The sequence below is a fragment of the Candoia aspera genome, chromosome 4 (assembly GCF_035149785.1).
Source record: "Candoia aspera isolate rCanAsp1 chromosome 4, rCanAsp1.hap2, whole genome shotgun sequence".
Lineage (NCBI taxonomy): Eukaryota > Metazoa > Chordata > Lepidosauria > Squamata > Boidae > Candoia > Candoia aspera.
In genome coordinates, this window is record NC_086156.1 from 9068802 (window position 1) to 9086348 (window position 17547).

The 17547-nt window shown below is 37.6% G+C and overlaps 1 protein-coding gene across 1 annotated transcript in view; it reads left to right on the top strand.

The window, feature by feature from the left end:
- UBE3C (ubiquitin protein ligase E3C) overlaps positions 1-17547 on the top strand; it is a 58863-nt gene that overhangs the window by 31141 nt on the left and 10175 nt on the right. Inside the window, exons 16-19 of the mRNA XM_063303384.1 lie at positions 1597-1694; positions 3251-3383; positions 5246-5493; positions 13963-14175. Coding sequence (XP_063159454.1) covers positions 1597-1694; positions 3251-3383; positions 5246-5493; positions 13963-14175 — 692 coding nt within the window. The remainder of the gene's footprint in view (positions 1-1596; positions 1695-3250; positions 3384-5245; positions 5494-13962; positions 14176-17547) is intronic.

Consider the following 17547-nt stretch of genomic DNA (forward strand, 5'->3'; position numbering starts at 1 on the left):
ATCACCATGTTGTTTGTGTTTTTTCATTTACTTAAATGGCAAGCTGTTGTGTTCTAAATGTCTTATGTATTGATGACTCAATCCCATATTTCTCTTTAAAGAAATAACTGTTGATGGGGCAGTGTAGATAAAATTGACTAATTGGCCAGAATAATTGAACTGCTGAAGTTAGATAATGGTTTACCTTTGCTGTACATGCAGTTTCTTTTTTTAAAACGCCTTTAACCCTTAGCTTAATCAATCACCTATATTGACTAATTAAAAATGTTTGCTGAAAATTTATAAAACACTCAGAAATTTCAAGTCCTTACCAATATTGGTATTTACTGAAATTTTTCACTCTGCTATGTTCATTTTGCGGTGAAGATGTTCTGAATTGATCTAATTGAAATTAACTTGAAGGTTAGAAGTATACCATTTCTTATCTCAGATTGTTTCTGCAAAGAAAACCAGTCAGTACTATTCTGCAGTGCTGTCCTGCAAGCTGATTTCAAAGACTTGATACATTGAAAAGAATATCTTCTTTTAATATCAAGTGATAAACGGCTCTTCCAAGGATATTTATCATTCCCTCACATAGTACTTGAATGCCTTACTTCTTTGAGATATAACATCCAGATTTTTAAAATCATCCTCCTTTTTGAGAAATTTCATTTTCAGTAAACAGTACTTGTGGTCTCACACACATGTTTTTGCGTTGTTGCTAAGCTTTCCTTCCCAAGTTTCCAGGTCTTCATTTTGCATAATTCCCAGTGTCTCCCGACTTTGGGAGCAACTTACTAGATATAGTAGGAAGGATACAACAGGAAGAGAATGTTCCTTCTTCATTGTGGCACCTGCCCTTTGGAATAGTATCCCCCCAGAGATCCATATGGCTCCTACCCAGAAGGCCCTGGGATAGGGTGGTTGCTGAATGTCAGCCCTTTGAGGTAGGCTAGGTCAGGAAACAAATACCGCAAGAGATACTAGAATTCTATTTTACTGATACAGGCTGTGCTAACAGAATTTTGGAAGCCTGACAGCGTTTCCCCTCCCCTCCCTCATGCTTTCTTGCTTTCCTGTGCTGAGCTCATATTTTACTAATGGTTGTCGCATATCTTCTCCAAGGTCATCTGTCTGCTCTTCTACGTTTTCTGAACACACATGATTTGTGTCCTTATTTTATAGTTCTTGTTTTAAAAGCTGTAAACTGTCCAGAACCGTATGGAGTTGGGCAGCCTATAAATTGTATAAATAGATAAAGAATAACAGTAAAATAAATAAGAGAGGCCAAATCTATCTGTATGAGCTGAAGCTCTCCAGACAGACTTCTGAAACCTGGTTGTTGGTTGAACAGAGATCCTTGGCTCTCTGTGTTGGGCTAAGCAGCCTTCAAGTTTCTCCATTTTTTTTAAGGTACATAAAGAATCCTAATGTTTAGGTCACACTAGTATGATCTTAACGGGGTCTGTAATTCAAACCATATGGAGAACTCCAGGTTGCCTATTGCTGTTCTATGTACTACTGACCTCACCAGTTGAGGAAGAATGGAAAAGAGCATCTTGTACTGCCCAGTAAAGCTGAGTTCATAGTCTCTTTGATCTTTTTATTTAAAAGTGGGATTGGATCCAGCACCTCTTTCTGTGTCGGAGGAGCGACAGCTTGCAATATTGACAGAGCTGCCTTTCGTGGTTCCTTTTGAAGAAAGAGTAAAGGTACTTTATCTTTTTAGACCTTGTATTTTTAACAAACTTTTGGATATTGCTGAAAGTATAGTCTTGACGAAGGTGTACATAACATTTCAAACTGATTTTTTTTTTTTTGCTGTTTCGCATTTGAAATGGACTATTCTCATTTCTGCTCCAGTGCTGCTATTCTGAAATTACTGGCTGAACTTGAAATTATTTTACAAAGCCAGACCAGCCCATTTCAAATTCAGAACACCTGTTTCAAATTCTAAATGTTTCAGGTTTTTTTTGCACACCTCTAAGTCTTGAGCTACGTGCTCTGTGGAAGAAAGAACACCTGTGCCTTTTGCCCATAGGAGATCAATGGAACACTTAAGTAATGTCCAAATTTTGCAAGCTCACTATCTCAGTTCCAGAGTTGGAGGAGACTAGAATGTTTCTGAATCTCACTCCAAGTATTGAAGACAGGCTGAATTAGTTTAACATAATTTCTGTACTTCTCAACATCACAGTCACTTTTAGGTCTTACTGTTAATTCTTGGTCAGATTTAAAAAAAAAAACTTTTCAAGCTGCAGTTCCCATGTCTAATTGCAAGTGGAATTGTTTTTCATTTCCCTGTTGTGATGAGTCACTCTTCTTGATCTAAAAACTGCCTTTGTGACTGGAGAATTAGCGTTCTTACAGAAATATACATCCTGCCCACTCATATGCTGTCCTGCATGCAATTGAGCAGAAGCCATAAGAACACTTAGCATTTATTGGCATGGCAGCAAGGCTTCGTAGAAAGTCAGTGGTGGCTGCAATAGTGACCGATGAGAATGGAGTTAGCAAGCGGGGAGGGGAATCAGGAGAAGCTGATAAAAATCAGCAGGTAGAAGGGGGCAGAGGGTCTTGGCCAACCACAGCCATGAAAAGATTTGGAGAGCTCCATCTGCAGATCTTCTGAATTGGTTGTCCTTTGCTGGGCTTCTGGAATAATTTGTACAGGTTTTGTTTTGTTTTGGATCCAGGCCACACCTATAAATTGTTTATAATTTTGCCATTCAGTTTTTTTTGAAGACACTGTAGAGTGATTATCATTTAAAGCAGGTTTTCCTCCTCATTTTCATTTAAAAATTAATAACAACATAAACAACTTCTGTTGACACTACAGCTTTCAGCTAATTAGCAGACTGAATTCCAAGAATTGTGCTGCTGTCAACATGTGCTAATACTATCAGGGAAATGGAAGATAGTTTCATGGGAGAAATAAATCACTGTTTCTGAAAAGGACATTGATAAATGTAGGGGAAATGTGTTGCTTAGTTCATGTGGAAGAATTAGAAGTGGCAAGAGAATAGTTTTGTAACTTTAAGCTTCCGCTCATATGCCATGTTAGCTTCTTAATAAAAGTTATAGTGTATGAAGGTATGTAAAATAGTAGTTTTCAAAAAAAATTTTTTATCACAAATTCTCCAATATCTTACCACTGTGTAACTTATTTTTAGTGAAATTGAAATGCTATAGAATTGCGTCATATTGAAAATCCATACTTAAGTGTAATTGTTTTCCCCTTCTCCCTTCATGACTTACTACATTCAAGATCTTCCAAAGACTGATCTATGCTGACAAACAGGAAGTACAAGGAGAAGGTCCATTTCTGGATGGAATTAATGTCACCATCAGAAGAAATTATATTTATGAAGATGCGTACGACAAACTTTCCCCTGAAAATGGTACAATGTTCATAAATTAGTGCTAGAATACATTCATAATGATCAAATGATTTATCCTGGGAACTATAAAAATAAGGACTGATTGTTCTTTTCACACACAGAAATCTTACAGTTAGATTGGGGGACAGTTTGATTAAAAAATCATATGAAGACTAATTTAATTCTTGTAAAGTTCTGTACGACTTTCTCTCTAATTAAACATTTCATGTTTTTTTTAAAAAAACATGGTAGACAGTGATGGAACTATTTTGTGTCAGCTCTTTTAAAGCTTTTATTTTAGATTATTAAAAAGCATGTTGTATGTTAATCTCTCTTGAGTTCATTATATGTGAATGGCACGTTTTCATAGAGGAGAGCAAAGCAACATACATAATGCACCATCCTCATATTTTTCCACACAACAACAACCCTGTGTTATGGGTTGGGCCGAAGGAGAGTGACGGACGTAAAATGATCTAGGAGTTTCCATGGCTGAAGGTGGAGAATCTGGATTTCCTAACTTCGAGTCCAGAACCTTTACTGTATACCTCACTGGGTCTCTAAGTTCATTAGTCAGATCATTTTTCATTATCTGATTTGTATGATGTTACTTATCTCATTCATAGAGAGAGAGAGAGAGAATCCTTTTCCAATAAGGTAATCAGAAAATTTGTGGAAACCCTAGGAAAGTCAGTCATGAAATTGAAAGCATATTCATCCTGTTTTAAAGCAGGGAATGCACTAAAATACAAAGTGATTTATATCTGTGTAAGAAATCAGATATGATTGATCTGCTCCTATGATGTTGGGTAAAAGAGCAAATTTAGACTAAATGTTTCAGGCTGCTTTTAAGACACAATTTGAAATTATTTTTTCCCAAGGGCAAATCTCACATTGTTCTTACTAGCCAGTGTTTTAAAGAGTATGGTATTTATTAAGAGTTGTGATAAATAAATAATTGTATGAATATTACAATAATTTCGGCAGATGAACTATTTTCCCTTTAGAACCAAAATATTCTATGAAATGTGGGTGTAAATTCTGAGCTAATGTGGATGGGGTACCCAGAATCTTCAGGAAAGATTTCTAATATTTAACAGATTTGACTTTGGACAATCTACTGGTAGACAGATGAACTATTCTTATTGATTGGAAAAAATTCTAGATAAGAATATTTGCTTAGTTTTCAAGGTGAAAGGGAAATGACTCTGCAGCAAAATGTGTGTTTTTTTCTGTGTCAAGACAGAATGGATAGATAGAAGTGTACAAAGGAAAGAGAGCAGTTAAAAAAACCCAACACAAATGCTTAAACAAAAATAAACGCTTGAGTATAAAACTTGTTAAGATAGAAGGATGATACATTTAAGTCAAAACTCCTTTGAACAGCCCCTTGAGTGATAGCTGCTTTGTCATCTACCTTGATGTGCCCTCTGCATGTAGATTCTTAACTGAAAGCCCAGATAGAAACCTGGTGTTCTCCATGTATTTAGACTACAGCTTCTATCAGTCCCAGCCAACTGAGGAGTGGTCAGGATTCTTGGAGTTGCAGCTCAATAGATTTGGAGGGCAGCAGATTGCTATTCTAGAGAGGAACTATGAGCCCTGCAGAAGAGTCTATACTATATGGCTTCAAATCCATACTTCAGGAATGGATATTTAATTTTTCTCAGTTGTAAATTGTTTGATTTAAACTAGGAACTTGAATGGGGTGGAACAATAGCAATATGCCGTTTACTGCATTTCTGAGAGGGAGTGGTATTGGCAAGTTTAGATACATCTAAATGCTATTTGATGCTGTTTGTGTACCAAACTGTGTGGATTTGGATGTGTTTATAATGAATACATCCATAGATCCTTTTGTGGACTTTTCTTTTCTTTTCCAGAACCTGATTTGAAAAAACGGATTCGTGTTCATTTACTCAATGCTCACGGTCTAGATGAAGCTGGTATTGATGGGGGTGGAATATTCCGAGAATTTTTGAATGAACTACTTAAATCAGGATTTAACCCTAACCAGGGTTTTTTTAAGACTACCAATGAAGGACTGCTTTACCCAAATCCTGCTGCACAAATGCTTGTTGGAGGTTCTTATGCAAGGCACTATTATTTCCTTGGGCGGATGCTGGGGAAGGTAAATCAATGCATAAATATATAAACTGCTTGAATGCCACAAAACACACATGTGGGCCAGTTCAAGATTTAGTAGAATAATCTGGGAAACCAAAGCGGGTTTGTAGATATTTCACCTTTTGTTTCAAAAGTCGTAGACTGATTCATTGTTTATCTACTCTACTTTATCCCTATAGCAATTATTGCCTCTCAAACTGATTCATATCAATTTACAATAAACCTGAGGGAAAAGAAACAGAGGAAATCATTTCTTTGAGGCCTGAATAAAATAGTGAGTTACCTGCCAGCGTTTATACCCATTGGTCCGATATTCCCCTGGTAGTCATGCTTTTTAATTGCAGTTGGAATGCTGTAAGTGTTAGTATCCAAGAAAAAAAATGATAAAAAGGAGGTAATCAATTCTGTGAAAATGGGAAAGCTACAGGTATAGATGGTGTAACTGGAGAAATGTTAAAATACAGATGTTGTTTGCAGATGAAGTGACTGTGCAACTTGTTCAGTGTGTGTGAAGACTGCATCTGTGTCTAACAGTTTGGCGTAGAGGTTAAGGCACCAGGCTAGAAACCAGGAGACCACAAGTTCTAGTCCCACCTTAGGCACAAAGCCAGCTGGGTGACCTTGGGCCAGTCCCTCTTTCTCAGCCCTAGGAAGGAGGCAATGGCAAACTGTCATGGGTTCTTTTTTTAACTGTACCCAGTTAGACTGACCCAGACTCAAAAGAGCCACAAAAGCACTGGACCCTGGACAGGTGGTGGTTTATATCTCCCTGTAAGGGTTGGGGAGATGTTTTATTTAAAAAAAAAAGATACAAAGGTAAAATGTGAAATTTACAAACATATATGTGTGTTTTCTGTTGCCACTATCTTATCCTATACTCTATTACTACTATACAATTACAATTTTTTCTACACTATATTCTACTTATTAACTACTACTGTTACTCCTATACTATTACAGTTACTATTACTGAGCAATGTTTTCCTCTACTGTTCTGTCTTTAATTCCTCTCTCTGGGATTTCTTCTACCTTTTTTTCCTTTACTAATAGCCAGCATGTAAAACGTCCCTTCCCACGTTGTGCTTTGCTTTGCCTCTTCTTTTCCCTCTGGGCCATCCAGTCTCTGTGAACAATAAACACCTTCCTTTATCCAACTGCTTTTCTCTGCTGCTGGCTGCAGAGCTTCCAAAACATGGGATTCTCCTCCCGTCTCCTCCCACACCTGTTCCAACGTTGCAGCTGTATTGGCAACTCTGCCATGCTGCTGCTGGGGAGAAGGCCCACATAGGAGGGGAAGAAGGCAGCACAGGTACCTGCAGTTTTTCTAAGCAGCTTGCTGTTCCACACAAACCATTTCCAAAACCTTGCCAAGAAAACGGCGGGGCCTAGTCCATGCAGTTGCTGGGAGTCAAAAACATGACAAGGAGCAAAGCAGAGAACACCATCTGCGAATCAGAAAAGAAACCCCAGTCGCTGCACTACAGCTTACCAAAACTGTGTGTTTTCTGCTCTTTTTTTTTAAATATTAACCAGGATAAAAATGTGAACGGTTACAAAAATCTATACTTTTATCAGTAAAATTCTGGTCAAAAAGTAGCTGTCCACCATTTTCCTGTAAATACAACAGGAATAGGAGTACTAAAATGGACAGAACCTTGAGGAGCACTGAAAACAGAATTCTATTCATACAAGAGTTGATAGAATTGTTCGCTGCCCCCCTATAGTTCTGGCTACTCTGTCTGTTTATTAATTAAATTTGTCAACCTCCAAATGAGCAGCGTATGCTTTGAACGTAGTAGCCATTGTTGGAGTTAGTCTATGCTGGCAAAATGTCAGAAGGTATTTTGTATAGCACTGACGCCAACTAACAAGTGCTTTTATTTTGATTTGTTTTTATATTGTGTATTTTGTGCTTTTATTTGTTTTACTGCAGGCCACCTAGAATCACGTAAAAGTGAAATGGGTGGCTATATAAATCCAATAAAGGAATAAATAAATTTTATTAAAAGGCATTCGTGAGTGGTAATAGCTCATTTCATCACATGAATAGTGTGGCTAGAGTATTTAAATTGGGGTGGCGGGGAGGAGGGGAAGAAGGATTGGTTATGCAGATGCAGGTTAGAAGTACCTTATCGATCAACAACTGTAGTGTGTTAAAAACCCATTGTGTTTGTTACAGTTGTGAAACTTAAGCCCCATTCAGGTGCATATACTCATAACTTTATAAGTGATGGGGAAGGGTGAAGAACAGTTGACCCCTACTGCTTCAAAAATAGTACAAATGTGTATGCAGAAGCAAGGACATTTGCTTGGACGTTATCTATTTAAACATAGAAAAGAAAAGAAACAGTGTCTGATTGAGATAAACTGAATCACATCTCTAAATGTTAACATGAAAAGAACTTCTGATCACTTAGAAGGTAGGAAAGTATTGCAGTGTGTACTCTGTGTTTATGTGGGGACAGAATTATGGTGTTATTTAATAATTAGCTATATCCAGGTGCAGAAACATCCATTAAGTGGCATTCACCAGGAAGATAAGGCACGGTCTTACTGTTCAATCCATACCTTACTCTTCAGTCCCTGCCCAAATTGTGATTTTAGCTGAATACTTATTCATCCATTTATAAAAATGCTTCCATTGCATTTTGTTGTGTGTAAGCATTAGGACCCCTTCAGATTTTAAGAACTTTCTAATAGGAAAAAACAAGCTTCTTTCTCCAATTAATATTTAGTATTGATTAATATTAATATTTCACAATGGAAATGGAAATAAAACATGATTTTTTTACACAACTATCAAGCACCAGATGTCATTCCAGAAAAATAGACAGCCCTATGGGCAATAGAAACAGTAATAAATTTTGAGCAGATAAGCCTTCTGAGCACATTTTGGGCTTTCAATTGTAAATGCTGTGCTGACTTTTTCTCACCTAAACTAGGTATCATAGAAATCTTTGTAAAGTTTCAGAACTCGAATTTTGTTTTAAAAAAAAATCTTACAGTAACTATATCTTGTTTTACTTCTTTGCTAAAAATACCTGCTTTAATCACACAAAGCAGTATTTGTGTAATACAGCTAAATCACTTCTGACTGCTAAGAACTGGCTAATATTCGGAAGTGTGAAAACTCAATAATATGCAACACATTTTAATTAACTCTAATTGAAATTTATTTTTTTAAAACCAATACAACTAATACTTTTCTGGATAGTAGATTCTTTCACATAACCAATTATCTTTTCATTACAAATGACTAAACTTAGTATCAGCATTTGTAAGTATGTGTCCAGCACTAAAAGACTGCTAAAAGTGTGGTATTTTAACACTAAATCTTTGAGAGTGAAAAGATTCTATTGATTGATTGTGATATTTATTGGGTCATAATGTATTTAAATTTTCTTTAATGCATATGTTAGTGATTGTTTACTGTGATAAAGTGCAGAAAGGTCTCTGCGAGCCATTCTGCATGGAAAGAATTACCTCATGTCAATGGTCACTTCTCAATTAAAAGTTCCATTAGCAGATGATTCCAGCTTCTGGTTTGTGTACTGATTGCATTTTATAGCTCCTAAATCAGGCTGCCTAGACAGGGAATAAATAAATAGTTAAAGTATGTGGTAATGGCATCCTGATCTTTTTTCTTTTTTCTTTTTGCCTTTGGAAACACCTAGGTCCATTTAAGCCAATTAAGTTCAGAATGTTTGCTGAAATAAATAAATTGTGGCGTTTGAACTCTTACTGAAAATGAGTACTTTGCTGATTTGAAGATATTGATTCAGCTTGATACCTGTCTTCACAACTTAGATTAATGGTAGTAACCTTCAGACAGCTTCTTAAAAAATATTTGTTTCACAGAGGTGTATGTTTGTGCTGGTAACTTCCTTTCAAGAACTTCTCTAGTTCTGAATGAATAACAGAATTCTTCTGCACAGGTTAATTCCAGAATACTATGGCTGTATCACCGTAGAGTTATCATCAATACACCTGATAGTACTACTCTCAGCTGCCATCACACAGAATTGTCCAAAGTTCTAAAATAATACCTATGGGCATTTGCACCTACTGGATGGGGATATGACTTCCTGGAGTATGTTAGGTATGTTAGCCTTCTCCAGCCTGACTCTCTTCAGATGTATTGGACAGTGACTCTCATCATCCCTTGCTTGGCTGAAGACAATAGGCTGAGGAAATGTGAGATGGCCACAGTAGCTATTAGTGGAGTTTTGATTGTTATGGAACCATCCTATCATTAGTGTTGAATATTTTTCAGTGTAAAGGAAGGAAACTTGGAGAAAAAAGAGGAGCAGGGGCTTAAAACAATAAACTAGTGTTGCTAATAATTCAACGTGTATATCATAATAGAAGCACGAGGTTATAGTTATTTTTTTCGTTTGTTTATATCCCAAGTAATAATTTTTCTAGGTAAAGCAGCAAACACTGGTATAAGAAAAGGCACACATACTCTTTTTTTCCAGAAATCTGTGGTAAATCAGAGCAAGTTGGATTTGGGTGTTGTTATTACTTAATTGATGGTCTTGTTATTTCGAAAATGGTAAAGGTTAATGTGAGCCAGGTGTGAGCAAAGCATACATTCTAGCTTTTTGTACCTCGTCTTTTGGGCATATGAGTACTTTGTTGTGAAATGTGTGTACTTTACTATTTGTTAACTGGTATGGATATTTTTAAAAACATAAGATCAGTTTCATTAATCTGGACTTTATCTAGGACAACCCTACTTTTGCTATAATTAGAAAGTTTTTGTCAGCACATCTGATACAACTGTACTATGTTCTTGATGTTCTTTCGAAATTTGGCAGCTGAAGAGCCCCTAACTTTGTAGAGAACTAATTGCCTCTTTGCTTCATCTTCTGTGAACTTTGGGTGTGTGATGTAATATTCTTTTTGTTCTTCTGTTTCTTTTTTCTGGTAGTATCAAAAAGTGTCTTCAGCATTCTCTTATGACAGTGTTTCTTTTCATATTTTCAGCTTCCCTAGTATTAGGGAATTAGATAGAATTAGGTAGTTTTGATCTGCATTATATAGGATTTAGGTTTGAACATAAAACTGAGTGGATATCTCAGTAAAAAGGTTGTCTCACAGTCAACTCCTTATGGTTTTAGACTTGGGCTTCCCATCTCCATTAACTCCTTCCAAAAATGCTCTCTCACTTAATCAGGCATTAAAAATGTATCTGCTGGATCAAGAGGAAGTATTTTGAAGCCCGATTGCAGGGATAATGGTGGGAAGGTGTCTTGAGCAAAGAGAATCACAGCCTTCTGGGAGAGGAGTAATAACTTTTCCTAGCAGTGAGCCCCCACCCCAAATGCCTTGATTGGATTTTAAAATCCCAAATGGAACCCACAGAGGGGGAAACTCTTTTCTTCAGTCAGCTGCAGATTGTAGATGAGAGCTTTTTGAGAACTAAAAAGAAATCTGTAACTTTCCAATGGCTCGCCTGACGTATGCTCTGTAGATCCACTATGCTGTGTGTAAGCAGTCCCTGGTGTGTTTCAGATACACTGAGAATAGGAATACTGTGTGATTCCTTTCTGTGCATTCTGAATCTAATGCTGAAATGAAATTGCATTAAAAAAGTAAATTCATGAATTGTGCCCTTTGGGTGGGCAGAAGCTCATAAATGTAGTTTTCTTTCATGTATTTTTTTAATTGGAAAAGGGGGTATTTTCAAGGTGTGCCTGATTGGGCCCACAAACCTCTAGAAAACTGGGCATTTGTGCTGTGTGTGACCTACCATACCTCGCCATCAGAAAAGTGCAGAGCTCAAGCGTGATTAACTTAACAAAGAATGATTGTACATTTGAGAGATGCATGTTACAAAACTTAGCTTTTACACTAATTGGAATATTAACTATCCATCTTACTGTGTTTTTAATGTTCTTTTTGCTTTTTTGTATATACTGGAGAAACTTGGCTAGGGAAATCAGTATTTAATTTAATGATAGTCCAGATTGCACAATCAAGGTGGCCTAAAAATGCTTTATATAGTTTTTAGATTAAGTTATAAATGTTTGCTATGGAGTTACCTGAAGATTGATAGAGATGCATTTGAAAAGCATTATTTTTTTTATTGATTCTTAATGTAGTAAATTACTAAAGTTATTTGGCAGCAAACAGAAATGGCCTGTGATGTTGTTCACATTTATTCTCCTGATAGTACCACAATTTGCATTAATTGCATTGCTAGTGCACTCACTTATATTAAAAGGCTTCTACTATAATTAATCCTTTTTATTTCAAATCATTTTGGCACAATTTCCAGCAATAAACACTCATAAAAGGCAGACACTTGAGAAATAACATGCAGGTTGCTTCAATATACCTATTGCTATTTTCTCTTGACATGAAGTTATTGATAGGCGTCTAGGAGCTAGTGTTGCATATGGGCTAAGAATTAAGGCTCATATGAAAAATGGTAAGTGGATTATTTTGCATAAAAAATAGACAGTTCTTGAATCTGTGTAATTAACCTGTGTTTAAAAAAAATAGCTTGATTTACGTCTACATTTGTATTTCAGTTGCATACATTATGGAAATTTAATTTATAATCCATTTAGCTGATGTGATCATAGAGTTTAGGACCATCATTTATTAGTGCTAGTATATTAAATGCTTTAAAGCTGCTTTTCCCAACCTGATACTCTCCAGAAGTATTACAATTGCAACTCCCAGAAATTTCCAGAACATTTGGAGGGCATCCGGTCAAGGAATGCTACTTTAAAGACTTCATTCTGAGGTGTATGTTTAAAAAAAAAAGGCACAAAAAGAATTGTATTAAGACATATATATATTTGGTGAATCATAACTTGAATCATGACCTTCTTTATTAAATGGAGGGAGGGAGCATGTGTGTGTGTGTTTGGTTCTTCTTTTACTGATTTAAAACTCCAAACACGACTACAGATTTAAATTAAGCTAAACAAATGAAGGTTTTAGCTCTCATGCCTTTACTAAAAATCCTTCAGTTATGCTAATTGAATGCCTCCTTGGCTTTGATCTCATTGTTTGTACTTTCCTGGTGCTGGTAGCTCTAAACTTTTCCACTGCAGCTAGACATCAAGATATATTTGATACGGCATCAGTAGGTGCTCTTTGCTATTATTTCAGGTTTTGTAATAAAGTCTAGCTTCTTCTTGACCTTTCATGGAGAAGTTTTGAACAGCGGGATTTGGAAATAATAGGACATAGCTTTTCTGTCACAATATATATTTGTAACACAGAGAATTAAAGGCAAAACCACAGTGCCGTTCAGTGTGTTCAGTGTTAAATTGAAAGCTACCATTATCTATGCATCTTGGCAAACAGATAAAATCAGTGTTTCTCTCCTGCATTTCTAGGTAATATCTAGATCAGTGTTTCTCAACCGTGGCAACTTTAAGATATGTGGACTTCAACTCCCAGAATTCCCCAGCCAGCATGCTGGGGAATTCTGGGTGGTGAAGTCCACATATCTTGAAGTTGCCATAGTTGAGAAACACTGATCTAGATAAATGCAGTGGCATGTATTTATCTCGTTACTGTTAGTCATGGTGAGGTACAGAGCAGAAAAATATTAAGGTTAGCAAAATCCACCTGATTACAAATGTATAATGTGTGCCCTTATAATGCATATTGCCTGTTGGGGTTAACTGAAAACTGGTAAAACTGAAAACCTGGTAGATATATAAACAGAAGGAAATGTTTAAAACAGTTGCATTTGGAAAATGTCTCTGCTGTGAAATGGCTAATAAAACAAAAAACGCTCCCCCCAAAATCTATTTTGAAACCATCAATAAATACATTAAAATTTCTTCAACAGTGTGTAGTATGTAATACGCAACTCATTGAGTTCATTTGTGCACACAACAAACTGATGCCATACTTAAATCAGGTTCAGTGATTGTTATGAACAATATCGTATATGCGATGACAGAAATTGTGGTCCACATAATAGACATATTTACAGATGGAGATAGGATTGTATGTAGACTCTAAACTGAGAAAATCAAAGATCCTAAATGTATGAGAGGAATTTTTTTTTAATCAGGTGGATTTTGCCAGGCTCAGGCTTTTCTGTTCTTTTTCCTCTTTCCATGACTGACAGTAGGTAAAATAAATTGTGAAGAACAAAAATGGATCTGCAAATTTTCATAATTTACATAATGCAAAATTCAACTTCCTCTCATGTAGGATTGCTACATATAAAATAGGGCTAAAATGAACACATTGTTACTGTAAATAGTTAGATTTGAGAGTAAGGATATAATTTTAGATTTTTTTGGGGGGTTAAGCGTTTTAAATTTTCTTGCAGAATATTTTGACTTATATGTTTGGGATATTGTACAACACTGCCACAGAGGCCCAAAGTAAGCTTTTTAGCAGAGATGTGAAATGAAACTGTTTCCTGTTCAGGTTCTGGATGAATATCAATATGAATAAGTTACAATCTCCTTATATATACTTTTTTTAAAAGGCTTTATATGAAAATATGCTGGTTGAGCTTCCATTCGCCAGTTTTTTCCTCTCCAAGTTGCTGGGGACAAGTGCAGATGTAGACATTCATCATTTGGCATCCCTGGATCCTGAAATGTACAAAAACCTCCTTTTTCTCAAGAGCTATGAAGGAGACGTGGAAGAACTTGGGCTGAACTTTACGGTGGTAAATAATGACTTGGGAGAGGCACAGGTAAGAAACTCATTATTTTCTCTGTCTATTTTAGCCAGTTAACTATTAATTTCACAGCAGCGTTTGTATTCAGATGCCATGGTGATAAAGCACGGGCAAAACAATTGCTGTTTGTGCTACTTGGAATCAAAGCATGCAACTTCTTTCTGTTTCAGTGATCTGAAATGACACTTTTTGCCAAACCAAGACAGGCAGTTTATGTGGTGGTACTTTTATTTCAAATTTGACTTTCTTGTGCATAATGCAGTTTTATGCCTTACGGACTTGTCCAGGCACTCACCAGGAGTCACGACTGACTCAAAAGCATCACACACACAGAAAAAACCACAGTGGAATTCTTGAAAGAAATAGCTTGTAGTTAAATTAAGAACGCTCAGTTGAACTTTGGACTTGTCCTGCTTTATAGGTGGTCTCATGAAAATTGTACTATTTTTCCATACTGGTATCAAAGACTGCATTAAATACACTGTTGTCAGTGTTTAATATTCTATAGAAAAGTCTAAACACAATTTTCCAGTTTTGGCACAACAGGAAATTTAGGTTTATATATTTGAATCCAGCTTTTGTCATTAAATAACTGAATACCTTAATTTCACTGTATACCAAATGTTCATTATTTGTTTTTCATTTAAAATTTAGCTTTAGTGCCCTATAAATATTAACCTAATAAAAATATCTACTAAATGCTCCATAAATCTGTCACCATAAATAGTGCTGCTCATCAGGTAGACATGGGAACATAGGAAGCTGCTTATATTACTGCAGACATTGGTCCATCTAATTATTGATCCAACTAATTATTTTCTCCAACACACTGGTTTTCCAGAATTTTGGACTAGGAGATGTCCTGTGGCTCTTTTGGGATTGAATCAATGACATTTTTCATGCATGGCATGTATATTAGTTGCAGCCCTTTCATCCTTTCAAGGAGGATGGTTTTCTCTTTCAAGAAAAACCAGTTGCAGTTGTGGAATTGTCATACTTTGCTTTATAAAATGGATGAATGTATTTAGATTGTGTCGGGTAGAATGGTATGCTGTGTCAATTGATGAATGTATTGCAAGTTAGTAAAATAATAATCCCAATAAATGTATATTCCTGTCAGTGTGGCTGCCATATGCTTGGCAGACTTCCACACAATCTTGGAATCCTTGGGGTGGGGTGGGGGGTCCATCATCTCATCTGTCCACACCTCGGTATGAAGCAACACCGACCTGTGCCTGAGTTCTGCACCAAGGGAAGTACTGGGGCCTACAGCAGCAAGTATCCCTGCATTCGTATCCAAATCCCATCAATGTGTGTTGTGAGGAGAGGTAAGGGATACTTAATCACCTTGACTTGACCCAGTCTCCAAGGTGAAGTTGACACAAGTATTGGGATCTGCTGCTTGAAGTAGTCCCAACACTTCCTCCTTCCATGGTGATACAGGAAGTGTACCACTTGTCAGCTACAGGTAGTACATGAGGAGGCTTGGGAGTCAGGTGGAAAAAAATGCCAGAATCAAGCATCCTCTTATATGCTGAATGGCTAGTCATCTGGAGCTATCATCAGCCGTAGCCTGCACCACATCTGGTGCTTTTGGACCACCCTGCTGCTGTGCAGTCAACTTCCTCTGCTTGAGAACTGGTGCCTTATTGCTAGCTGGCAAGATACCTAGTGGTGCCAGAAGTGGGAAGGGCACCTGGATGATGCCTAGATAGGTGCTTAAGTGCCTGTGGGGGCCAAACAATGCCTGGTGTCCCTTCTGCAGTGGCTGCAGATACACGCTTGAAGTGCTCCTAAGCATCGTGCCTGCTTTGGCAAGGATGGGTACTACTATCAGCATTGCCCTTAATTCAGATTCAGGAGGGTGTGGTTCCCCCTCCTGAACCTTGCACTCATCTGCTGGGTTGCTAACAGAGGGGTGGGGGCTGTCTGTCTGAAGGATTGACACCACCACTGCCTGTGCTTGGGGAGGGGGAGAACTCCTCGCCCAGCATTCAGCCCTTCCCTGACCTCACCCCCCACCCCCAATGCCAGAGGAGCAAGTATGATACTAAAACCAACCCTTCCAGCAGTTGTCCTCCCCTTCTTTTGACCAGCAAACTTCGGACCACTCTTCCTCTAACCAGCCCTTTCCTTGGCCTCTGTCCCAGCCATGTCTTGTTCAGCAGGGGTACTCTAGGGGAGGACAGGGATGGGATAATATAACGAGCTTGCCCCAAACAGGGTGGTGGTGGGAGGGAAAAAGCCTTAAAGACAATTTTTAAAAAAAAGGTCAATTTAATGTATGGGCTCTTGTATCTAGCAATGCTTTTACTTCCTGTACAGAAAACCAGTGGGAAAAATTGGTTTCCTGAAATAAGCAAGCAGGCTTTGTTTGGGGGAAGGCCTTGTCTTTGGAGGTGTGGGATTCTTTCAAATTAAAAAAAACAAAACTGTTCCAGACAGCAAAGGAATGGGAGGGACGGAGGAATCGCTGTCTCTTTGTCTTTAACTCTATCACAAATCCTGCTACACTGAGCCATACTTAAACTGTAATATGATGAGGTTGGGGTCATGCAAGTAGAGGTAGGCTGGCAGGCAGGCAGTTACTTACTGCTGGTTGCCACTGTTCCAGCAGAAGCACCGCTGTGCATTGAATCCAGAGGTCTCTTGCCCTTCGCCATCCATCTCACCCCCCACCCAGCAGTAGGGAGATGGTCAGTCCCTCATGTATGGGCCCCAACAGGAGAATTTAAGAGATAGCACCTCAGTTGCAAGAGACAAGGCAATATCCAGTCACAGCAGCTAAAACAGAACTCAACTTTCAACAAGCACTTTCTCAGTCCTGACTTTGAACAAAACTTCCAAAATATACATGTTTTGGCTTGTGCACAAACCATCCACAACAAACTCTTCGGGGCAAAAACTGTTTTGTGCGTCCTCAGAGACCTCCTTGTAAACTAAGATGCATTATAATACTTGTTTGATAAAGTGCAGAAGGTTGCAGTTGTTCAAGTCAAAATCTTAAATGCCATTCCTAGCAAGTTTTGGTATTTTTTCCAAAATAATATTATATAAAAGATGGCGTGTGGTGGTAGTCGAGGCATTCGGGTTTTTTTTTTTTTTTTTAGGGAATTTGTGTTTCTCATCTTTCATCCAGAGTGATTTTCAGCCTGCAAGAGGTTGGTGTCACCCAAAGTTTGTTGTATCAAACTCCTTCAGAACCCCTGTTGTCCCATTACGCCATCTAGTGGCAAATGTTGTGACAAACGAGCCATGTTCTCTCCCTCTTAGCCAAAATGTACTCTTCCAGGCAGACTCATTCTTCTAAATGCCTGTCTGTATTGATGGTGCCATATAAAAATAACGTATTCATAATTAATGAAGATCGGTGTGTGGACTGCTGCA